The 25,291-nt window shown below is 42.3% G+C and overlaps 1 protein-coding gene across 1 annotated transcript in view; it reads right to left on the reverse strand.

Annotated features, from left to right (window-relative positions):
* The window catches only part of smarca2 (SWI/SNF related BAF chromatin remodeling complex subunit ATPase 2), a 59,419-nt gene extending 35,010 nt beyond the window's left edge, over nucleotides 1–24,409 (reverse strand). Inside the window, exons 1-16 of the mRNA XM_014408140.4 lie at nucleotides 24,283–24,409; nucleotides 20,746–20,990; nucleotides 19,995–20,124; nucleotides 19,324–19,707; nucleotides 18,808–18,909; nucleotides 17,239–17,491; nucleotides 15,704–15,830; nucleotides 13,032–13,205; nucleotides 11,713–11,886; nucleotides 10,600–10,770; nucleotides 9,308–9,358; nucleotides 8,012–8,142; nucleotides 6,112–6,169; nucleotides 5,852–5,949; nucleotides 5,364–5,511; nucleotides 1,262–1,425 (exon numbers count right to left, since the gene is read on the reverse strand). Of these exons, the coding sequence (XP_014263626.1) occupies nucleotides 1,262–1,425; nucleotides 5,364–5,511; nucleotides 5,852–5,949; nucleotides 6,112–6,169; nucleotides 8,012–8,142; nucleotides 9,308–9,358; nucleotides 10,600–10,770; nucleotides 11,713–11,886; nucleotides 13,032–13,205; nucleotides 15,704–15,830; nucleotides 17,239–17,491; nucleotides 18,808–18,909; nucleotides 19,324–19,707; nucleotides 19,995–20,124; nucleotides 20,746–20,979 (2,399 nt within the window). The 5' untranslated portion in view covers nucleotides 20,980–20,990; nucleotides 24,283–24,409. The remainder of the gene's footprint in view (nucleotides 1–1,261; nucleotides 1,426–5,363; nucleotides 5,512–5,851; nucleotides 5,950–6,111; nucleotides 6,170–8,011; nucleotides 8,143–9,307; nucleotides 9,359–10,599; nucleotides 10,771–11,712; nucleotides 11,887–13,031; nucleotides 13,206–15,703; nucleotides 15,831–17,238; nucleotides 17,492–18,807; nucleotides 18,910–19,323; nucleotides 19,708–19,994; nucleotides 20,125–20,745; nucleotides 20,991–24,282) is intronic.
* Nucleotides 24,410–25,291: the final 882 nt, after the last annotated feature.

Consider the following 25,291-nt stretch of genomic DNA (forward strand, 5'->3'; position numbering starts at 1 on the left):
AGGTTATTTCAATAACACAATCTGAGTGCCAAGCAGCTGCACTGACGTATCTGAATAAATGCAATTTGATTGGCTGAACTTTTCTCTGCACCTTGCCTCAATTATCACAGGCAAAGCAAACCAGCAGCTCCACAATTCAGAAGAGAAGCGAGACCTGAAAGACGTATGTGTGAGTGTCTGTCCGTGCCTCCATCCGCCTCATACTAACAGGAAGTGGCCTAAGAAGACCAATTTAACTTCAATAACAATAAGCACCTTCGTGCACAATGCATTTTTAATGCAGCTGTGAGCAGCTGGACCCTTTCCACACTGCAAAGTGAAAAATATCTGCAGTAGTATTCTCGTACCCTGTTTAGTATGCACTGTACTTGATATTGTTAGAATGGTAAATGGCCTGTATTTATATAGCGCTTTACTAGTCCCTAAGGACCCCAAAGCGCTTTACATATCCAGTCATCCACCCATTCACGCACACATTCACACACTGGTGATGGCAGCTACATTGTAGCCACAGCCACCCTGGGGCGCACTGACAGAGGCGAGGCTGCCGGACACTGGCGCCACCGGGCCCTCTGACCACCACCAGTAGGCAACGGGTGAAGTGTCTTGCCCAAGGACACAACGACCGAGACTGTCCAAGCCGGGGCTCAAACCGGCAACCTTCCGATTACAAGGCGAACTCCCAACTCTTGAGCCACGATCGCCCCTAATAATTACGAAGCATGAATTTGGACTTATCACAGTGAGATGGATGTGAACACCTGACACTTGCGCAAACACCAACTCTCCTGCTTTCCATTACAGCCCGCGTACTGCTCAGGCTATTTCACTGTGAGTCTACAGGGGCGTGTGGAGAACACAAATCTATTAGAAAGATATAAAAACACACATTTTTTTCTTATTACAGCGCCCCTTAATTCCAGGTGCAGTCATGCTGAAAAGCTGTTTGTGCTTTTTCAAATGGATGCTGAGTCCATGTAACAAGGCTGAAGCTGATAAAATATAGCCTATGCCTTTTAAACAGGTTCCTGGCACCGATGGAAATAGCTAAAAGGACAGGAAGGGAGTGAGGGAGCACTCATAAGGACCTTCAGGGTAGTTTACGTGTAGTGCTGCTAATACACGAACAAAAAGAAAGCCTTCACACGAATGATTATCATTTGAAGTTCTTTTCAAAGGTGACTCTAATAATGTTAGATTTTAGGGTGTCATGACATTGCGAGATAAGAGCCACGATTGATACTGGAAGAGAAGTACTAACGAGAGAGGAACGATGATGACAAAGGGACCATTGAGCCTCTTGTGCTCCATCAGGTAGGTGATAAGGGCGATGGTTTGGATGGTTTTGCCGAGCCCCATTTCATCAGCCAAGATGCCGTTGAGATTGTTGTTGTACAAGGACACCATCCACTCGAGCCCCTGAATCTAAAACACAGAGAGGAAAGCATGAGCGTGCTCTGTGTGCACACAAAACACACAAACGATAAAACGGTGAAGACGAAGAAAAAGGAGAAATTCACGTCTAACTAGATGTTAAAAAGACAATACAATTAATAATGTCCAGAGTTTACAATCATCTATATTCCAACATGAATAATGGAGCTCTCCTTGGCTGCTGTGAATAATAAAAGCAGATATGGAGGCAATCACAGGCACCTGCAACAAGTCAAGTAAATGCATCCTTGCACTACTGTGTTTATCCTATCGTAGGGCAGTCCTAACAATCAGGTGATGAAGCTAAAGCAGCCCATAAAAGCTTCTTGCATGTTGAGGATGGTCTGTGTAGCACTACGGGCCTTCTAATGTCTTCTAACATCCAGCTCTGTACGTTTGTTGGTGCAATCTTTGTTTCTATAGCATCCCACTGTGGAGCAGCACACTTGATTTCTCAAACTGTGGGGCGGGGCCTGCTGTCGGGGCACAGAGCCACTGCGGGTGGGGTGCAGATGGCGACAGGTAAACATACGCCGTGAAATTAAGTTGAATTAAGAAGAAAAAAAGACATTAAAGCGACAAAAGATTACACTGAAACTCATCTTTGATCCTTTTTTTTATTGCTGACTGATTGAATTTTGGATTCTGGGACAAGTGACTTTTTCTGACATGTCAGACTTAATCCAGAAAAATCCAGAAAAGTGCAGAAATTATACATGTGTTAAAGTTTTTAAACATAACTAGACACACATATCCATGATGTCATGCTGTGCCTTTAGCTGTGACAGCCTAAAAGAAAGAACTGCCAAACATATGGAATCTAAAGGCATTTCTTCTGCCTCTGTACTTGTAAACGTGCAAACCTTTAGACCTTTAGAAGAAGTTAAGTTGACATTTTTCACTGTGAGCTTTGCCGGCTAACTTGATGTTACTGCCACCACAGCATTTTATATCCTAAAGCATTGGGAGAAAAATAACTCTGTGGGGAAACAATCAGCGAAGGACGGTCTGAGGAAAGGTCAGGAGGACAGTGGCAACAGAAAAGGTGACCAATAAACTGCACAATACTTCACTACATGCAGCGGCAGAGCTAATTGCAGAGATGAAGGTTGTGAAAAGAAATTCCCAACTGAATGCATAGTCTCTGTGAATTTAGGTTTGCTATATATATACTGACACTGCAGACGTTTGATCCGATTAATGGATGTCCAATTTTCCCCAAGCAGCGCGCCATATCTCATTTTAAATTTGGCACACCATAAATCAGACAAACAGGATGACTGCACCGTGATTGGATAGAAAACAAATGCTAGCTGTACCCAGCTGCCAGTTCCAGATCTCTGCCAATATGTCTCTCACGGTCATGTACGCTGCAGCTGAAGACGAGATGAGGGTGTCTGCATCGCTACAGGCAGACAGGCTTGACTAAGACGCATTCATGTGCCTAACAGGAGATGTGTTTGTTTACAAAGCTTCTATCTATGACCGAAGATTGTGACAGTCACCAGCTCTTTGCCCACAGACTCGGGAATATTCAGAAAACCTGAAACCGATTTGTTTCCATGTCCAGAGGGCGGCAACGCCCTCAGTAAATATACTAGGACATCATCACAGAGAGCAGAGGCTAATTTACCTGCACTGAAGAACATAAATACATTTAAGGCTCGAGCTGTTATTTTAACTATCACCTAATTTGCTGATTAAGATTAAGATAAATCTTTATTAGTCCCACATGTAGGCTTAAGTTAAAGGTTAAGAGAAATAAAGAGGAAGTTTAGTTTTCTGATCAAGGTACTAAGTTTAGTTCGGACCTCTAGGAGGCTGAGAGGCTTTTTTCCCACGAAACGTGATGCTTGTTTACATGAATCAATAATATAAAACGTATCTAACATTTGAGGTGTGGATTCATCGCATTTATCAAATGAAATCGCACTCATTTATAAGAACTTTTTCTTGCCATCTGTGGCCTGTTTTCATGCTGAAGGTAGCGTTTGATGATTATGAAGCTGTTACTGGTGGCACTGAAAGCACAGCAGGAAGTTGGCGCCGGCGCTGCAAGACTCGACAGCTGGACTGTTTCACTCACATTTACAACAAAAATAGACGTGCATGGACTGCAAAATGCATTTAGAATATATGAGAACAGAAAGCATGACAAGACTCTGTTTTCTTGACAAAAACTGATGAAACGCACACACACAGACACACACACAGTAATGATGCAGTTCATCAAGTCCAAATACCCAGGGGGAGATAAAGGAACGCCAGCGCGTGTCACTGTAGTCACAATCAAAACCTCTGTGGGTAAAAAGCCAAATGAAGTCATTTATCAAACTACGTGTTAAACACACTGTCATCCACTGACCCTTTGTTTTAGACTAGCACAAAGTTGGAGAATGAAGATCCAATTACAGCTAAAGCTGTTTGTATGCAGACAGTCTGTTACTTCAGCTGTCGTGTAAACTCTGCTTAAAGCTGACAGCAGCGGTGCTCCTGAGTTGCAGTGAGAGCTACAGCATGTAGGGGGGTGTCCAAAGCTTTTAATTGAATTTTTCAAATGTATTAGCTCGGATGCCAATGTGGTCCAATGTTTGCAACTTATACGAGAACTTTACAGTCTCTAAAATGTTCCTTCTCTGCAGATCAGCCAACGTTTGCTCCCATTCATTGTCTATGTAACCAGGAAACTACTGAAAGCACTTAGACTGGACTTTTTCATCTAAAATGAAAACATATTCAGCACCTGCATACTTCATTGCTACCATGTTGTTATAAATACATTTTGCTGCACTAGTTTTGGTCTCAAACAAGCTGCCATATTGATTTCTGTTTGCAATCAAGTTGCTGACTGCCCATGCAAGCTCAGTGTTTGCATGACTTTGTCTAATGCCTCTCAAATCACACATCAAATGCTCGGGTGGATCCCACGCGTGCTTAAAAATGCCCCATGGATGTGCACCGCATCACATTAGAGACAGGCTGGGAGATGAGAGCGGCTTCCTGTGTGAACATGCAGACATACATTTAGACAAAGTTTAGCTCTGCAAATCAGTTCTCGCTGATTTGAAAGGAGCCGGTCTGCTGAAAGAGGGTCTGACTCAACTTTCATTTGGAAAGAAGTTCCAATTTCAACCACATGCAAGCAGACATTCCTGGTGGATTGCTCTCTAACCTGAAATCCACATTACGTCTGTTTTGCACATAGTTGTTGATGGAAGATAAAATAGCTGCTGAAAGAGTTGATATCTTTGCATGACGCTGCAAATCTCTGTGCAGCGTTCTGCCATCTCATTAGACTTTCAACATCTTACTCTGTTGCTCCAGCTGGACACTTTAGATGTTTTTCACAGACTCGGTAGAACTGAACTGAAACTCAAGTCCTCACAGGGCATTCAAGACAAATTAGACGTGTCTACTGGTGGCAGCACTGGGCCACACTGTTCAGCCAGAATCAGGACAAGCTGTCCAAGAACAGTTAGGAGGCCCTGCTCAGTCACGCCAAAGTTCCAGTGTAGCGCTTACAAATGAGGTCGAACCAGTTAAAGGCAAGAACGACGTTTTAGACCAGCCTAGGATAAAGGACACATCTGACACACTGTTTGGCACGAAGCTGGAAAAAAGCAGAAGCTTCACAACAAGTGTTTCTATATGTTCCCTCGATCTATTCGCAAATGTGACCAATGTAGACTTGCTTGACTCATTTATTAAATTCTTGTCATGTTATTGGATTTCTTGGACCAAAAAGTTCCCTCAAAGATACAATATTAGGGTGAAAAACTCAACAATCCACTGATGCCCTGCGAGGAGCACCTGGCAATGGTGGAAAAAGGAACTCCCTGTTAACAGGAAGAGACCTCTGGTAGATTCAGGCACAGGGATGAGTAGACAGCTTCTACAAAAGCAGACATGTTGTATACGTGTGTGTGTACCTGGTACTGTTTGAGCATCCCATTGATCAACAGTGACGACTGCTTCTCCACCCTCTCAATGACAGCGTGGGCCACGCCGTAGTAAGACTGGGAGCTGGTTTGGCCAGTAGGAACACTGTACTCATCATCCACATCCTGCTTGGCTGACCTGCATGTGTGTTTGATCATTTGAGACAGAGACAGAGAGCATTTGAAAGTATTCTAACTCAAACTAAACCAGCTTACAAATTTAATTTAATGGCGCCTAACTGAGGCCTGACCCCAGGAGCTCAGACTAATAACTGTCTGAGCTCCTCTGGAAATCCACATCCAATACAAAGACAGCCAGAGGTTTGTTTATTTGTGAGGCTCCTGCAGGGAAAATCAGGTTTCAGGTTGTTAAAAACAATCTACACCCTCAACTTCCAGCGTATGTGAACTGAACGCTTCTTTCTAGCCAATGCAACACATGGCGAGTAAATGGGAGATAACAGAAGGAAATACAATACTCGATGATGTTCTTGGCAGCACCCTCAGTGGCTCCATCTCCATTGGGATCGATTATCTTCTTCTCCTCTGTCTCTCCTTTGGACGCCTCATCTTCCTCCTTATAAGGTAAAGTTGATAACACATGACTGTGAGCGTGCTTAATAAAATAACAGCAGCACAGGTGGAACAAAGAAGCAACTTTGATGTGGATAATAAAGTGTACAGCGCCCCCTGGTGGATCTTGTGCAATATAAAGTTTATTAATGAGAAAATCCTCTACCTCCTCTTCAAACTCTGAGCCGCTCTCCTCGCTGTCTGACCGCGGGGCCACTTCATACCTGTTTCAAAAGAAGCAACAGAAAAACAAAGCCTCATTAAAACATCTGTGCCCGTCACAGAAACATAATGACGAGCTTCAGCAGAATTTATCTAACAAGCAACAACTCTCCAGATAGTGAAGAGAGTTTATAAATAAATAAACAGAGCGAGTAAAAGTTTCACACTATAAACATGTTTAACTATGAAAGAGATGCGCTGATTCAGGGATATTGATATTCAGACTATCAATATCATCAGAGTGTGGAAGGAGAATTTCAACGTTTCCTAGTTTTATTAAATATTATTTAAAAATCTAAAACATTTTAGCTAATGTTATTATTTCAGTATTTTTTCTGCCTTGTTAACTGTCTGCCTGTTGCAGCAGCTCATGCTCTTTTGTGTTTTTTAATTTTAACGATTTTTCTGGCTCAGTATAATTTCACTGAGGATGAAACTGCTGCTTTTTGTTTTAAAGTTGTGTAAAGTCAAACTGGATTTTCTTCTCTTGGTGTTCTTGGCAATGACGAATCTTTTCCACCTGATCGTGCTCACGGTTCTGCTGCACAGAGCGACACCTGCAATCCTGGAGGTGCTACGGAGAAAACGACGGGTGCTTTAGTGATAACAGGGGCTGTATCCCAATCCAGGGTCTGCAGCCTTAAAGGCCGCATTTTAAGGCCGATTACGTCACAGCGACGCGACGAAGGCTGTCCCAATTCGAAGGCTGCTCGAAATGCGGTCCTCAAATGCGTCCTTCATTTCCCTGAATTTTAAGGCTGTGGCGGTGTAGACTTCGTGGCCCAACATATCCCAGAATGCATAGCGCGGCGGTGGGTGTGGATGATTTTGCAGAAAAAAACGGCGGATTAGGGGCGCCCGAAGAGTAAACTTTAAGTAAGTATTGAATATCATGTCACTTATTTATGTGCAAATGTTTAATAACGAAGAACATGAAAACATTCCTGTTGACCACATGTCGGCAAAGTTATGTGACATTAGTGACGTTTGTACTAACTTGGTTTTAAAGCCTTTACTTTAAATATACGCCGTTCAATAGCTGAGCTTAATCTTACAGAGAATGATCAAAGCTCATGTAGAAACAAACAAACAAATGAACAAAATATGTTCCCCTTCATTTCTGTCAAACACAGCTGTATGACACGTTTCCAGCTGTTAGTATCATGGTTGCTAGGCAACCTGGGCAGCGCGACGGAGGCTAGACCGTCCCATCTCACAAGCCTTCCGGCCTTAGCGGTCTTTGAGTGCGCGGCCCCTGTGGACCGTTAAGGCTGCAGACCCTGAATTGGGATACAGCCGTGGACTCTGTGTGCTGTGACCAGAGGGAACACAGCGAGTGTAGTTTGATGTGTTTTCATGGACACAGTGTCAGGTGGAACAGCTACATATTGCTCCACTGAGAAACCAGCTACATAAAAATGCATGAATTCTATCGAGGATGCCAAGACTGGTATCAACGTCAAAATCCGAGGTGACTTCCTTCTCAAGTTATTAGACACACCAGGTTTTCAGGAAACTCGACCTCTGACCTCGAGGCCAAGGTCACTAAGATCCAAGCTTATCTGAGATTTGGCATCTGTCTGAAATTCCTATGTTGCTTCGTTCTCGAGTCATCGCGTTCACAAACCTTGATGTGCATAGCAATGCTTAATTCTAGACTTGAAAGAATTTTCTTGGAATTGATTTTGGTAAGTTTTGTTCTTGGCGTTACAAAATGCAGTCTGTGTGAGCATTACGAGCCACCGTGGCCGAACACACAAAGACTGCCACCAGCAGAATCTTGGAGTGTCCAACGGTTTCGTTTCAAAGAGATCAGAAGCCGACAACAGTGCTGTGCAACTCACCCGGGGTTCATCTCGAGCCAAGCCTCCAGCTGGCTGGATTTTGGGGCCTCGGTTCCCTGCAAAACTTTCCCGGTCTCAGTCTGAATCACTTTGACAGGCAGCTCACTCATCTGGCTGCTTTCATCCATGGGCTACAGGACAGAGGAAACACAAGAAGCAGCATGCATAAACAAATCTGAACTCATCTTCAAACTTTAGTCTTTTAACTTTTTTTTGAAAAGATATGAGCTGTTAAGTTTTTAAGATGAGCGGCGGACTTTGATATTGATCAAAGTATGATATAGATCTTCAAATCCATTTAGAAACGAGAACCATAAACCACAAAGCTTCACTTTCATCAGCCACCGCTGATGTAACATGAGCTTCTGCTGCTTTTATGACTGCATATCATGAACGTAAAACACTTTTCATTAGTTCCATAACCCCAATTAAACAAGAGCTATAAAACATAAAATTCTACAGACAATTCAAAAGCTTTTGTTTATTATTTTATAAATTATTTTCACTGGAAAAAATGAGACTAATAAATCCCAACATGAACCAAACTTTCAGACCTCCAAAGTTGCCTTTAGAGGTAAACAACATCAATGAGAGCTTCACCAAACCTGCCATCAAAGTTCAGCCTGAGCTTCTGGAGCACACAGAGGAACATGATTAAAAAGTGTGGAAAGTTACGACTGCAAACAAACAAACAGCACAGACGTCTTTTTGCTTTCGGAGGACTGTTTACAACATGCCTCTGTTGCACAATCGCCCAGGGTGCAGTCTGCCTCTCAATGGATAATTACTGTTTGTTTGTTCGCCTCCTTATTTGGTTCTTTTTTCTGTCAGAGTAGGTTGGATTTTGTAGCAGTCACAATAAAAGACTCAGCAAATGCACGAGAGGGATAATTATCAGCGTTACTAATTTTGAAAGTTAAACACATTCAGAGGACAAAGAGCGAACATCTGTCGACATCGGGGGGACGTGAACCCTGAAAAAGTCTTTGAAACAGAAGTGCCTGATTTTTAACAGCTGATTATTTACACATCCATCAGTACGACTGTCACTCATTCATGTTTGTGTCCACCTGTTGAACATAAGTGCAGGACTCGTGTGATTTTATTGCCACTTTTAGTCTCCACAAAAAATGTCCACTGCTGTCACATCTCAGCACCGACTCTGTCTGCAGTCCTGAGCAGGTAAGCTGCAGAGTGGGAATCGTGCTAACAATGAGGTGGCGTTCAGTAAACTCAAAGTTAGCTGCAGATCAAATTACAAAACACTTTTTACATTTAACATGAACAGTAACTCACCTCTCCATCGGGTCCAATTGCGCTAGTGCCTTCACCATCGCCATCCACCTTCTACATAAATAACACATCAACCAATCAGATGGCATTTTCTTCAAAACACTGACTCATATCAAAGCTGGAAAAACACTGATAATAATAATAATAGGTTAGAGGGAATGGGAAATCTGAGGTGCTCTTTGTGTTCCTGTTGTACACTCACATGACACTTTATTAGGTACACATTGCTAGGACCAGGATGGATCCTTTTTACCGTCTGAACTGCTTAATTCAACAAGGAGCTGGAAACAGTCCTCACAGAGTTTGGTCCATACTGTGTGCGACAGCATCACAGAGCTGCTGCACATCCATGACGCTGGTTACTGTGAAGAACCACTAAATAAAGTGAACTCTTCATGTTCAAGAAACTACTGTAAGGCAGCTCTGTGACATGTTATCCTGCTGGAAGCAGATTCAGAAGACGGGTACACCGTTATCACAAAGGGATGGACGAGGTCAGCCACAATAGCTGGGGTGTTTTTGTTAAACAATATCCTGTTGGTACTTGGAGCCTGACTCGCTGATACACGGCAGGATGTGTTTACTCCAAATTCTGACCCTACAGTCTGAATATCAGAGCAGAAATCAAAAAGCATCGGGCCAGGTAACATTTATCCAGCCTGTTGTTGTCGACCCTGTGAGCCTCAGCTTCCTGTTCTTAGCTTACACCAGTGGTCTTGTGCTGCTTTGGAGGTTTGTCGCCCACACAGAGATGCTCTTCTGCATGCCTTGTATGCAGTGAGTGGTTACTTGTCTTACTGTTTCTGTCCTATCAGCCTGAAGCAGTCAGGCCATTCACCTCTGACATCGACAAGGCATTCACCCAGAGAACTGCTGCTCACCGGATATTTTCTCTTTTCCAGACCATTTCAGAAATACCAACCACCACGCCACATTCAACGGCACTTAAATCCCCGTTTGTCCTTGACCCTGAGCTAATTCTCGGTTTGAACCACAGCAGGTTGTCTTGGCCTACGTGGCCGCACACACCGAGTCGCTGCAACATGAGCATTAATGCACCGTTGAACTGGTGCACTTAACAAAGTGGCCAGTGAGTGTAGTTGTAGTGAAGTCATTTACTCAGGAGCATTTGAGAACACTGAGAGAAGAGCAAACAAACTGCCCTGAACTGAATATGACACTGCAGGCCACATATCCTACACATAAGGATAAACAGCAGCAGCCACTTTATTGTGTTTATGTTTGCTTGAAGCTGAGTGCTGCACAGAGCACACACTTGACCTTCGTCCTCCTACCTTCTTTCTCTTCCGTCTCCTCTTCTTCTCCTTGGCAGCTTGAGCAGCTTTGTGTTCATACACCAGGGTGGTGAGGTTGGCCACATATTCATCCGTCTGCTGCAGCAAGTAGGCCAGACGCTTGTCTTTCTTTTGATCGATTAGTTTTCGGTACCCTTCCTCGTCTTCTGCCTGGATGAGCCAAAGTGACATCAAATTAAAGACGAGAGCTGCTGTAACGGTAAAGTGTAAATGATCCATTATAATAACAGGACGGAATTATAAATTAACTCCACTGCACTCATATAGTTGCCAGTTTAACCTTTAGGATCTTTAATTATTATTATGATTACAAATGGATCCTTTACAAAACATGCTAACAATAATTTTTAAAAAACTAATAGACAGACTTTTAAATGGCTAAACTGTGTATTTGCACACCAGCGACCTTATCTGTGAACTGTCTCTGTCACAAAGTCCTCCTCTGTCTGTATCATAAGACACTTCTACAGTTTCCCTTCTCTTCAGTCATGCGTGTAATGAGGCCTCAGCAGCACTAACAGCGCTGGCAGCCGAGTGGGGGGCTGAGAAGTGCGAAACAGGAACGCAGAGCCGCAGCACGCCACTGTGGACGTTTGTATCGTGTGCTATTATTTAGCTGACAAACTCCAGCTCTGATTTAATGAGTCGGAATATAATCAGACACCAGAGAAGAATGAGAACAGCGGAAAACGAGTGGACAGTCTAATCCTGCTTCTCACTGAGACCATCACCCACATTAAATACTAATTCTGAAAGGTTCAGTTTTGGTCTGCTTTGTGCATTTGGGGGCATTTCTTATACAGATGCAGAGAGCAACATTTAGACAGATGTCTAAGTGTGTCAAGCCAACACTGAGCTCAGTGACAACAACTGGCATCATAAGAACAGCACCAGCAGGCTGGTCCAAGCTCAGCAGGCTGTAGGAAGGCCCAGATCCTTTATTTGCTGGCAGCAAACATGTTTACTGTAAGCTGTGATATGCTTGTAGCCACTATAGTGAATAATCAGCATGTATATCCGTAACTTTTAGTTTGAGCATTTATGAAAACACATGACTTCCAAAAAGATTCATCTTGGTTTGGCGCTCCTCACCATGAGTCTCCTCATCCTCTCCTTCTCGATTCTCTCCGTCTCCTTCTTCTGCTCACGCTCCGTGTTGGTGTGCCAGGTGGCGATGGCTCTGGTGAGCTTCTGCATCTTACCGGACACAGAGCGGTGATACTCTTTGAAGTCCTTGGCATGTTGAAGGATGCTGTTGAGATATTCCTGAAAAACAAGTCACAAGTTTTTGTTTCTGTTCCCGTCACTGCAGACACAACCGTGACGCCACATGAGTTTTCCTTCCTGTCAGCCTGTCACCTGCTTTCACACAGAGGACCTGCTGGATGCTGTCGCACTGTTGACAGTTTTCTGATTGCTTTTGTTGCATTTGTTTTGACTGCAGGAAATGAGACGGTAGCGTTTTGTTTTTTTAACCAAAAATTGTCATGAATACTTTTTATTAGTGGTGCAGCGAATCACGGTTGATCCGTAATCCGAACCGATCCCACTCCACGGTTCGGCATGCACGTGATCCGAAAAAGAAGGAAAAAAAGTATGTGTATGGTGCGCGTGGTCAGTCTGTCAAGCGATAGCTATGGTCAGCGCTAGTGGTCCAAGTGGAGGAGCAGAGGAGTTTGCAGTATTTAAGCAGCCCTTTGCTGCCCAGTCTGACCGGGCTAAAGCTATTACAGAAGCTACTGGGGTGTTTAGCTGCAGACGGGACGCCGTATTCTGTTGTGCAAAACAAGGGGTTTAAACTACGATGAACATGCTTGAGCCACGCTATGATATCCCGTTGCGCGTCCACTTTAGTGACAAGATCGTTCCAGGCATGTATGAGCAGGAAAAGTTTAAAGTTATGGCTGAACTGTCCCAGGCATCTTCTGTTGCCCAACTAAAAATGGGTGGAGCTGCAGGTCAACGGAAAGCTACGTGACCGTGACCGCTCATTATATCACAGCGGAGTGCGATGTAATGAGCGGTATGTATTATTGTAGGGTCTACCTTACAATATAAAGCGCCTTGAGGCGACTGTTGTTGTGATTTGGTGCTTTATAAATAAAATTGAATTGAGTGGTAGATACAAAGACTCTACTGCCCTATATTGAACCATAATTTATTTTTTAATATTACTATTAGAGATGAATGTTTTTAACAGGCAAAAAATACTTCAAGTAAATGTTCAATTTTTGTCTTTTTTCTTTTTTTGCTGATCTGAAAATTGATCCGATCCGAACCGTGAGATTTTTGATCCGTTGCACCACTACTTTTAATGATTTCCATGGCACTGCAGTTTTTACAAGAACAACAATAAGATGAATGATATAATAAGTACTGTGGGTTGTTACATGGACTCTGGTGTGACTCACCTGATGTTTCTGCCTGCGCTTCTTTTCCTGCTCGAGCTTCTGCTGCTTCTCCAGCTTCTCGGTCATGCGTGCCTCCCTCAGCGTCTGCCGCTTGCTGCGCCGGTAAGCCTTCGAGTTGAGGGCCGTCTCCAGGGTCGTGTCTCGTCTCATACAGGCCACGACGTCCTGCCTCAGCTGGGATATTCATCAACGGGTTATCAAACTCTAAAGTGATCTAATCTCACCTGTATCTCTAAAGTACAAATTGAGTATGAGTTGAAAATAGTGCTAAGCTGCAGCTTGAGGCACTATTGTATTATCAAAGGGCTTAAAATGAACAATTTGACTTCTAATTAAACGTTTGCATGATTGAATGAGCTTCCTTTAAAAACAGGGTTGGTCCACTTCATTAAAACCCATATGGAAAAGAAATAGTAAAAACATATATGATTTACTCATGAAAGTGGCCACTTTCTCATTACTTTCATATATTGTTTTAGTAAGTATCCAAAACATACAAGTTTCATTATATAATTTTTCAAGGGATCTTATATCTGTTTATATATTTCAGGGCTCTAGAGTGCGACCAATTTGGTCGCAAATGCGACCAAATTTCTCCATGGTGCGACTAATAAAAAATACTTGGTTGCACCGGTGCAACCAAGTATTTTCTCGGAAAAAAAGTTTCAGCAACCCTGAAAGTCTCCGTGTGTTCAACAACAGGCACACATTATGCCCATGTCGTGTTCTAAACCAATCAGAGATACTCAGAGGCGGGGACCTCTGTGATTGGCCGTGGTCCAGATATTCCTGCAGACCTACTTGTGTTTACGTTTGAAAGTGCGGGCAGATAGAGATGGGTGAGTAGCCCAGGTCAGAAGTGTATGAAGTTGGTATTGAGAAAATATGAAAAGAACAATTGATAACTTTTTCGTTAAGTTAAGGCCTGATCAGTCCAAAATTCTGAGCCAGCGCTCTGACACGGAGCCATCAACCTCTCCGTTTTTGTCAAACACTGGTCCGGAGACGGCATCAGAAAATGAGCCACATACGATCGACTCCCAGCCGGAGTCCACTGAAAGTAAAAGTGAGAAAATGTATAGATTTCGAATCGAGTGGCTTGACCAGTTTCCCTGGCTAAGATACAGCCAAGCTGACAATATGATGCACTGCATTTATTGTCGCGAGTGTGGAAAGACCATGGCCGGCAACACAGCATTTGTCACTGGTGCTAATACGTTTCGAATTGAAACGCTGAAAAAGCATACAGCATCGAGAAGACACATTATATGCCGCGATAAATGCTCTGCCAAAATGTCCCCGCTCCCCACTGCCTTTCAGCGGCAGGCAGGAGTAAACAGGTCATCGGAGGAGGCCGAGATGATCATTAAGTTTAACATCGCCTACAATATTGCAAAAGAAGAAGTTCCGTTTACTAAGTTCAAGTCAGAAATAACTCTTCACAGGAAAAATGGCTTGGACATAAACCCCACATACAGCAATGATGTTGCGTGCGCCCAGTTTATAGGCGTAATCGCTGACACACTGAAAAAAAAGACGTCAGTGGAAATTGCGAACAGTACATACATGGCCTTCCTGATCGATGGAGACACAGACATCGCCACAAAAGAATGTGTCATTGTGTACGCTCGTATCTTGCAAAAAGGAAGACCAGCGAATATACTGATTGGACACATTGAGGTCCAGCATGCCCATGCCCAAGGTAAGCCATGTCATGTCACGTAGCCTATGTATATGATTAATAATATTACGTCGTGTTACTGAATTAACCATATCTAGCATGTTCTTATCATTGAAAATTAAACATAGCAATAATACATGAATATAGAAACTCAAACTGAAAAAGACTGCATTGTAAACTCTTGATCTGATAAGTAAATGGTATTTTTTTTTAATTTGTTTAGGAATTTATGCTGCCTCAAAGAAAGCATTTGCTGCTCTTGGGGACCAGGTGCAGTAACTGGTTGGATAAAATCATTGCTATGGGGGCTGATGGAGCTGCTGTTAATTTGGGCAGCAAAGGGGGTGTCAAGTTAATCATTTTGAAAGGTTGTTAGTTAATCATTTACAAATCAAAAAAAACGTGAATATGTAAAACTGCGGTGTTAAGTAATGCAGTTTAAAAATTTGGGTACGCCTAACTTTTGTGCTTGTACGCCTAAATTTTGTGCTGGTGCGCCTAAATTTTATTTTTAGGCGCACCAGTGCAACCATGGCAAAAAGTTAGTCTAGAGCCCTGTATTTATAGATTTATATACATCTTTTCCATATGGGAAAGCACGACTGCATAAGAGAAATTAAGAATTCTGAAAGTGTCGATAAACCAAAACAACAATAAAAGCCAGCCTAAAGAAAACAAATTAATAATCATATTTTTAGGTGGATGAATGTATTTTGTTGACTGAGAGCAAGAAGTCCAAACTCTGTATGTACATGTACCTTTAACATAAATCAGTGGAAATGGCATCTCCGTTCTAAGAATACCTGAGCAGCAAGCCAGCCCAGAGTGGATTTATCGATAAAAGCGCCACACACACTCACACGGCAGGTGATCCGATGAACTTCCAGTGATAACAAAAGTGAGCTCTTTCCATTCGACTACGAGCTGCTGCAGTTATGCATTTACATTGATGCAGTCACGTGAAACATGAAACGCTGCAGCTGCCGCGTACCTGACGCTGGAAGTTGAGCAGACGCAGAGCCTTGAGCTCCACTGTGGCTTTAGTCCTGAGGTCCGGAGGCAGCGAGCCTGGCAGACTTTCCAGTTCCTGGATTCGATGCGCAATCCGAGCCTGCAGTCTGAGAGACATTACGGAGACATTTGGTTAAACTGCAGGACACTGGACACACATACAGTGTTTTATTGAGGCATTTGGCCACCACATGCTGTCAGGTATTTACATCACTGGAAATTTGGACGATGGTGATATATCCATTATTATTATTATATCCATTTGCCATGAGACCTGTCAGCTGTTAAGGCCATAGAATGTGATTCATGTTATCACACTATTTAGATGGGATTTGGATGCAGATTGCACTTTTCACAGCAATCTGCAACATCTGAATCTAGCATGGCACTTACTTTTTTGACGTATGCTTTGTTTTGCAGTTACCTTCATTAGAGCCTCCATCAACACATGGTCTCATTGCCTCAGGTGCATACTGAGTGTTTGCTGAATAAGTATCTTTCAGGCTTAAAGTCTAGTTTCCAAGTGCTTCTTTAGCTTCTTTGGTGCATGTTAACACAGATGATGACACTCTGGGTCCAACTAAACCATAAAACCTGCAGGTTTTGTGTAGTCTTACTGAAAGTTTTTTCCCCTATATCTCTGGGTGGTCTGTTGCCCGCAGTACGAGTTCTGGTCCTCTTCACACATCCATGGTGCAGCTACACTGTGAGCTTTACTTATTTAGTAGTATCATCAGGTAGCTTTCTGAGGGGAAACTGCATTAAATCAATAAGATCTAAAGTTGTTTTGATTATTCAACAGCCTCAGGAGTATATTTATTACTACATAACACTGACAATAATGCGGTGCTGTTCCACAACACTGTGAGAGGCACAGTATTTCACAATGTATTCACTGGACAAACAAGGTGGACTGAGGACAAGTCTCTCTCTAATCATGTCTAAACCAATGCAGGTCGGTCAAGACAACATGAAGAAGAGATCATCAAAACAACATCAAATTTATGGAGAGAAAAACAAGCCTTAGGGCCAAAACAAGATTAAGGTCTGTGGAGGCTTCCCGACGTCTCCTTCGGCAATCTTTGTTTTTAGAAAAATACGCAGCCTGCGGGGATAACAGTGAGTTGTGATTGAGCACGCGAGGCACCTTTAAGAAAGGCCATAGGGGCTCCACCACAAAGTGTTTCTCACGTTATCATATTCATACGGGTAAAGCTTGTAACCTTAACCCTCGTCAAACGCTCGCAGACTCTGCTCGCAAAGTCTTCGTGTCACAGTCAATGTTTGGATATGTGACTTAAACTCATTTCAAGTGAAAAACATGTAATGTCACATATGCAGAGCAATGCAGTTTGTTATGTGCAGCAGTTTGACCTTGACACATAAATTCATCTTCAAACTTTCCTTTACCACTGATTTCATGCAGGCAGTTTCATTCTTTATTGTGATGAGTTGTGTAGATGTGAAGTTTTTGCACTATTGTGAGACCACTGATGAATACATGAATGTGTCTACCTGTATTCTCTCTCCTGCAGGATTCCCACTGGGTCCAAGCCCTGGGGCTTCTGGATAGGCGTGATGCGGTTCTGCTTGTGCTGTATCGGGAGCATTACGGACCCCTGCTGCCCAGGAGGCTGAGGGGTCCCCGAACTGCCCGGCATGGGCCCAGCTGGCACAGCAGAGGCCTGAGGTGGTGCAGGAGAGGGGCGACCACTAGCAACAGGAGTGAGCTGCTTCTGTGCAATGGTTTGATTTTCAGCACACTGACCTGGAGAGCAAAGACTTCTGGTTATTGCATCCAGTCCCACATAACCAAAATCTCAAATTCCTTCAGTACCAAAAGGTTTTTAAAAATTTAACGTGTCAGTATTGTTTCGTTTTTTTCAGTTTGGTTTTAACCACAACAAGCTGCATGAGTTTTTTTATGCTTAATGAGCTTAAATACCTGGGGGCAACCATTCAAAGCAACTGACAGTGGACAATAGAGGTGAAGAGAAGAGTGAAGCAGGGTGGAGACGAGTGTCAAGGGTGATCGGTGACGGAAGGACAGCGGCAAGAGTGAAAAGGAAGGTTTACAAGATGTGAGTGGCCTGCTATGATGGTTTGGAGACACTAACATAAAAGACAAAGATGGGGGTGGAAGTAATTTAGAAATGAGCACATCAGAGGGACAGCTCAGCTTGGATCTTTGGAGAGGACATGGTCTGAACATCTACAGACGAGAGAGAGGAAATACGCTGCACAAAGAATTATAAAGACACAAGAAAGTTTTCAGGCCAAAGAGAAAGTTTACAGATGTAGTTAGAGAGGATGAGCAGATCATTGGTGTGAGAGAAGACGGTGCAGAGGGTGAGATGGATCCACTGTGATGACCCCAAAGGGACGAACTGGATACGTTAGGTAAAAATACCGTCTGTAAAAATGTCTGCACTGGGAATTATTCAAAAATACCAAATTATCACATGGGAAGTTATGAACACACGCACATCAACCAGGGTTTTCTCAATTCAGTAAATGCACCTGTGTGTTTACAGACAACCTGGCACTTACACACATCTTATGGATTTTTCCCCCTTTGGCTTCAGGAGGTCAATTTTTCCGTTCCTCATACACGGTTAACTGACCAACACAACGCCAGAGCTCATGACAGAGGAAACAGTGTCCTCACCTGGGAGCAATTAGCTGTCAGAAAGATCTCCCTGAGCTTCTGACAGATTCATTTTTCTATTTGTTCAATTTTAAATCGACCACAGTGGAAGTTGAGATTTTCTTGTTCTGTATCTGTTTTTAATTTATGACTGTTTTACTATTCATTCTAAATATTTCATCTTCTTGTCATACTTTCTGTCATATTACTACTGCACCATTATTCTCTTCACCTTTACCTGCTGAACTGAAGTTTTAGTAAATGCTTGGGGATCTCTCTGCTTTAAGCCATTTGACAGAAAGATCTGTTGGGCACTGCATGTTGGATTAGACTGGGCGGAATGAAAAGTGGGACTGACTGTGAAGCCACATGCAGATTCCCGTGTTATCGGTCCAGCCACAGAGCCCATGTTTACCACATACACCTGCCAAACTTACCATCGGCCCAAGGCTTGGGTCCTGTGCTTTGATTGAGTACTTGCATGGCTGGGGCTGGGCAGGGACTCGACTGGGGACCCCCCATAGGTGCCATTGGCATACCTTTCAACACAATAACAGATTTCATAGTTCAACAATTTGTCCGTTACAATTTGAAACTGTAAAGGAAAATTATTTCACGCCTCTTTTCTGTCATTACACCATTAATCACACAAATCTCTGTTCTCTGTCAGACAAAACAGGTTCAATATGAATGTTTCAATCTGGGCTCAGTGACAATTTCAAGCTTTTTACTCAATTTATTGACAGCAACGTAAACCCAAAACTAAACTATGTAATTAGATCAGTTTATATTTTGACTGAGGCATCTTTCTACACTACAGTCTCACATTAAGGTACAACAAAGAACCAAAAACAAAATCATAATTCTTCTTTATCTTTACTTGTTAATGTTCAAAGACTTTCACAACAAAGAAACTCACAAAATATTTGTACCAACATAAATCTGTATCGTACCTGGAGGCCTGTTGTAAGGACTGGCACTTGGTGCCTGTGGCTGCGGCTGTTGTTGTGGTTGCTGCTGCTGCTGTTGCATTGTGGGTAGGCTCCTTTTACCTTGAACAGCCAGCTGAAGGTTTTCCGGTAGCGGCTGCCCACGACCCAGAATCTTGTAGGCCAGAATCTGAGCTCTGAGCTGCTGCAGCTGTACTGGACTAAAAGCAGATGACCCCCTCACCTGCTGGCCCATGTTGGGCATGCCTCCTTGGGGATCCATTGACATCATAGGGCCTGACTGGGAAGGGGGCATATGTGGTGGTGTAGGTCCACCTCCGCCTCCTGACATGGGACTTGAAGCGTGCTCATGGACTCCCATTGGGGATGGGTGGGGAGACATGTACCCTTAAGTGGACAGAAAGGAGGTTTCACACATCAAAGCCTTGAAGAATTGGGTCACAACCTCGGGATCAGAGCAAAAGCCAATGAGTCTTAGAGGTTATTTAATCATTAACACACTAGAAAGAGGAAAATACACAGCTGGGTTGTTTATTTCCTTGCTGCTTCCTCCTTGTTTAATATTAACTCTTATATTTAGAAGATGTCTGAGAAACATTAACACCACAAGTGGATGATGAGGTTAAGTTAATAAACCAGGCTGCTTAGAGAGCTGAAGGACTTGGGTTTCAAACCTTGGCTGTGCTGGTCCATAGGACTCTGTGGAGGTCCCATGCCACTGTGGAGAGACCTCATCCCCACACCTTTCATGTGACCAAAGTGCATTGCCTCTGCCATTGACTTGTCATTCATCCCCTCCATGGGCTGAAAACGCAAAATATGTTTCAGATCTACACAAGTTAACTGCAAAAACACACTGTCCTGCCAGTTTAAGATTGAATTTAGGACACTGATGGTTCTAATCATATCAAAAATAAACATTAATAAGATAAGATAAAATAAGACAGCCTTTATTAGTTCCAAAGTTGGGATTATTACAGCAGCAAAATGAACTGCCTGCCTAAGCAGAAGTAACATCAGTAATTCTACTGTGAAACTGCCAAAATCTTTAAAAATTACCATAACAAAAAAATCTATTCCACCCTCCACTGCATGAACTCAAGAGTATAAAAAGATTATAAAAGTACTGCAAAAATTCACATTTATTATTTATGTCTGTATCAATTTATCAAACAACAGATATGTCGTATTCCCTCATTTAAGCTAATATATATTTATGTGATATATAAAAGGATAAATAAAGTATTTCATATCTTCCTAATGTTTCCTCCCTTCCTTGTTTTAGTTTGGTCGGTTTATTAGTGAGCATACTAAAAGGTTTAAAAAAACTGAATCCATCAGAGTGATATAAATATCTACTTTAACAGTTTCCTTTAGCACTAATGACATCACGACATAGTTTGTAGTACTGTTTGCACGCTGTACCTTATGCATAGAGTACATGCTGTCCTGAGAGTAATCACTTTGTCCCTGGCCCTGCATGCCGTGAGGTGCATTGGGTGTTCCGGGTCCAGGGCTGGGGCCCATCATGCTGTGAACAGAGCTCGGTGAGGGATCTGGTCCAGGGCTGGGGCCCAAGATGGGCCCTGGGGACATACCCGCCCCAGGAGAAGGGCCAGGATGCGACATACCACCTGATGTCTCTGAGGGGCCGGACATCTACTGAATACCTGTGAAAGTAGCAGATAGGGGTGGGCGATATAAACGATATATGATAGAAACTATATAAATTTGGCCAACGATAGAGATTTTGACTATACCGCTCTATTGCGATAGCGCATGTTGATGATGTCATCAAGCTGCGCCTGTTTTGGTCGAAAGCATCGCAGCGGCTACAACCATTATCATCTGCAAATTATGCTGGGCGACAGTCATAGCAACGAGATGAAGCACTTTTGAAATATGGGGAAAGCCAAAAACTGCGCTTCCTCCACTTCCGTAACATTGATTCATTAATGTTGAATTCTCTCGCAGCTGCTCTGTTCCCGTGTTGTTGCAGTATGTTAATAACTAACCTCGTATTGTGGATGAATAATCTCAGTTGTTCTCCTGACTGAAGTTTGGCCCGTGTATAGCATCCTGCTATGCGACTGTATTTGATCCTGACCACCAGAATCCGTCACGTTAACTTTTATCGAGCGGGAAAAAAAGTTGGCGTTCATCCTCCAGCTTCACTGTGCTAATGTTATGCTAACATAGCTGTGTCGCTAGCAATCACGTAGCACAACATTATATACCAGCTAGCCCAACTTCAGTAACCCTGCAAACGTCACTGCTGTTTAGTTTCCTGTCTTCATTTATGTTGGAAGTGGTAGCAGAGCTGTACGTTTGAATTAGTTTCAGAAATCTCTGTCAGAACATGGTATGAAATGTTTAGGTGGAAACTAGCGAGCTAACTTCCTGCTAACTGTTAACTCCGTTAAATTTAATAAATTCTGTTTTCATGGATGCCTGGATGTTAAACTTAATTGTTACACCCGATAAAACAGCAACGCTGATGATTTTATTAAAGATTAAAGAATTCAGACCGTTTTTAACTCTCAGTGTTCGTTTGACTTTGGGACCTGAAGCAGACGGAGTTTTGGACTCAGATTACTCCGCGGAGCTCCTCACTATGGCAGCCGTAATGCTCTGACAATCCATCAAGCAGTGCGGCTTACCAAAGTTGTACTAAAACATTTTTTAACAGATTTCTGCAGCCGAAATCCGTTCCAGGTCAGTAAGCACAACCAGAATTCATACATAAGGAACACTCTCGATTTTTGAGAAAATTAAAGGATTTTAAGTCCTTATAGTGTGGAAAATACAGAAGAAAATGTATAACGTATATATCGCGATATATATCGTTACCGCACGTGCTTCAAATTATACCGCGATATGGATTTTAGGCCATATCGCCCAGCCCTAGTACCAGACAGCTAGAGGAGGAAAATAAGAACATGACTGATGTGATTTTAATTCTATGAAAACAAGATGAGGCACATACCATCCAAAAATGGATTTTAATATGTTAGCTGTTGTTTGTGAACAACGTCAATCATGTTTATCAGTGATCAAAGAATGTCGGAAACAGCCACTAAGTTAATTCAATGCCTGTTTAACAGTTAAACCTGATTATGATTCCATATAATAAATAGTATGGGAATAGGACATTGGTGGTGATTAGAGTCTTGGGCATGTCAAACTGATTTAATTTCATTACTCGTATTTTTTGTGTAGTGCCTGGTAATCCTTCTCGACACCTTCGTGGACAGAAAGGCCTCAATCACTTTCACTGAAACAACATTTTTTAATCTCTCTGCATTGCAGTATAAAACCATGCATTCTGTAATGTTAGCATTTCATTTGGAAGAAAAGCAGTGATATTTGACATTTTTACTGTACTTCACCATATTCAACCATTTCCCCATAGTAGACCAATGCATGAAATTCTTGTATTTTTGCCAGTTGTATTATGGAGTCCTGTGACCACCAGGGAGCCCCAGGAGTGGTTTGTATGGATGTGTGTGTGAAACAACATCTAATTCATCAATGAGAACATTTATTATGCAAACTGCAACAACACTGAAAACACAACAGAACATATGAAATATGAACAAATATGAACTGAAATACCCAGGCTTTGAATATGTGACGTATGTGTGTCTTTGAGAGAAAGTCCAGTTGATTAATGATTTATGAAAAATTAAAGACAGAAAAATGTATTTCTTTATGAGGATTTTATGGCAGATTGGGTGTGTATTATTCCTTATTTCTTATATCTTAAAATATTGTATTGTTACATAGTCTAGTCTTTTTGTTAATGTTACTGTACTGGAGCAACTGTAACCCACATAATTTCCCTAGGAATTAATAAAGTATGCTGATTATGATTATACATGTGCACTACACAAAAAATAATAATCCATTCAAATCAGACTTGTTGCTGATGTTTGACATGTCCGTATCCCCAATTCTATTCATTATACGGAAAATAATTCGTGTTGTGTGTGTGTGGGGGGGTAAAAACAAAATGCATTGGTTCAAATGTTTAAACCGGGATTTAAAGGGTTAAAATTCTGAAAATCATTTAACGCTTGCTCATTTTGAAAAAGGTTAAAGTTGGTGATTTATGAAAACACGCAGAAAAATTATTGCTGTATTTTATGGCAGATTTTGTGCGTGGACATTTTTGTCCACGAAGGTGTGGAAAGGGGTGCAAAATTTGAGGGCACAAGGGTTAAAGGCAAAGCTCTCCTGCACACAGAATAATAAAACCCGAGGCTGCGTGAAAGGATTCTTTTATATAGAAAGAATTAGCTGACGTGTGTCTGACGTTATGTTCTGCTTACAAGTGTCACTATGAGCCAGAAATTTCCAGGGTCTCAACAGCCATAGCATGATTGACTTATAGAGCTGCATAGTGACTGCAAAACGTATCTGCACCGTTAGAAAACACAGCGATGTCATAAACACCTATAAGAAAAACAAAAAACATGCATAACAATCAGCGCCACGTAGATAAACGCTGTTGGAGGACCAGCTGGCCTGTTTTCCGACCGTCCCTGTACAGTTACAGTAACGTTAGCTCGATCAACTGTAGAGCCCACTCTGATTGGATCATGGCTTCCCCAAAAAACTGGTGGCCATAACGGATATGCAGACAAAATCAAAGTTAAGATGAAAGTCGAGCACCTGACATGACCTAGTTAACATTTAAAGACGCACAATTTAACTTGTGTATCGCGTTTATAGACACGCGGTTTCACAAAAGCCCTAAATTCGGCCGTTTTTTCGCTGCCGCTTTGCTCGATCGTTGGGTAACTTAGCCATCTGCTAACGTCAGCTAGCATAGCCCGTTAGCTGGCTCTGGTTTCCATGTAGCGAACTGCGTCCGTGTTAGAAAGTTTGGACAGTTAGCAGTTCCTAACAGTAGTTACACCTCAGTATTCATCAAAACCGAACCACCGTTAGTCGTTTTACCTTTTCGCTGGATTGAAATTGCAGATAATTAGATGAAATTTTTATAATATTTCTTCAAAATATGACTGCTGTCCATAAGTTCACTCCCCCTCGGTGTTGTTTTGCTGTCATGTTTAAGTTGTTCTTATGTCGCCATTACTGATTTGTCAATGTCACCGGAAGTCCCACCTACCGTAAACGGTGATAGGCTGAATCGCTGTCACTCTTGCAGTGTTGTTTCTGGGCGTGTGCCCGCTCTGTGACCAGTGCTGTAACTTTGAGAGCAGCACCCTGGACGAATATCCCGCTCATGTAAAAGTTTATTACAAACATGGTTTGTGTTGTAATAACGTATTTGATGCTGTCCATCTGTCAGTGCTCTTCTCCCTTCCTTTAGAAATGAATACTTAAAAACGTATACTTTGCTTTTATAATTGTGTTTAACATCAGAGTAATTAGCAATTAGTTATACAGACTGTACATATATGCACTGCACTGTGTGTATAATATGTATGTATGTAACGTATGTATGCCTTTATGTGTTCTTAGTCACTACAGCAGGAAAATACAAGCTCACTTTTTTATTGTTTCAAGTTTTAATTCAAGTTTTATTCATATTTAACATTTAATACACGAAGCTTCAAAAGCATGCAGAAGCAAACTTTATGGACACAAGGCCTGATCCAACGTAGAATCCGTGGGATGGTGAGCTTTGGGCCAGTGGTGGGTCATTCAATTGTCTTTTAAAGGAAACTGTCTGAAAGGATCCTAATAAATGAGTAGTTTTTTCTTACTGTCAGTATTTCACAGTAAAATACCAATAAGAGTCCTTCATTTAATCACCATGTGGATAGTAGCAGATAAAATACTTTAATTGTATAGTGCTACATGAATATATGGTTAGAATTTGACTCGTAGTCTAAAAGTGGTCAGTAAGACTATAAAGGTACTATATGAGTGTGAGTAGATTATAGTTTAAATGTGAAGAAAGGGATGCAGAGGGGTGTCTGTAGAGGGGCACAGCATAAAT

The sequence above is a fragment of the Maylandia zebra genome, linkage group LG12, assembly GCF_041146795.1.
Source record: "Maylandia zebra isolate NMK-2024a linkage group LG12, Mzebra_GT3a, whole genome shotgun sequence".
Taxonomy (NCBI): Eukaryota; Metazoa; Chordata; class Actinopteri; order Cichliformes; family Cichlidae; genus Maylandia; species Maylandia zebra.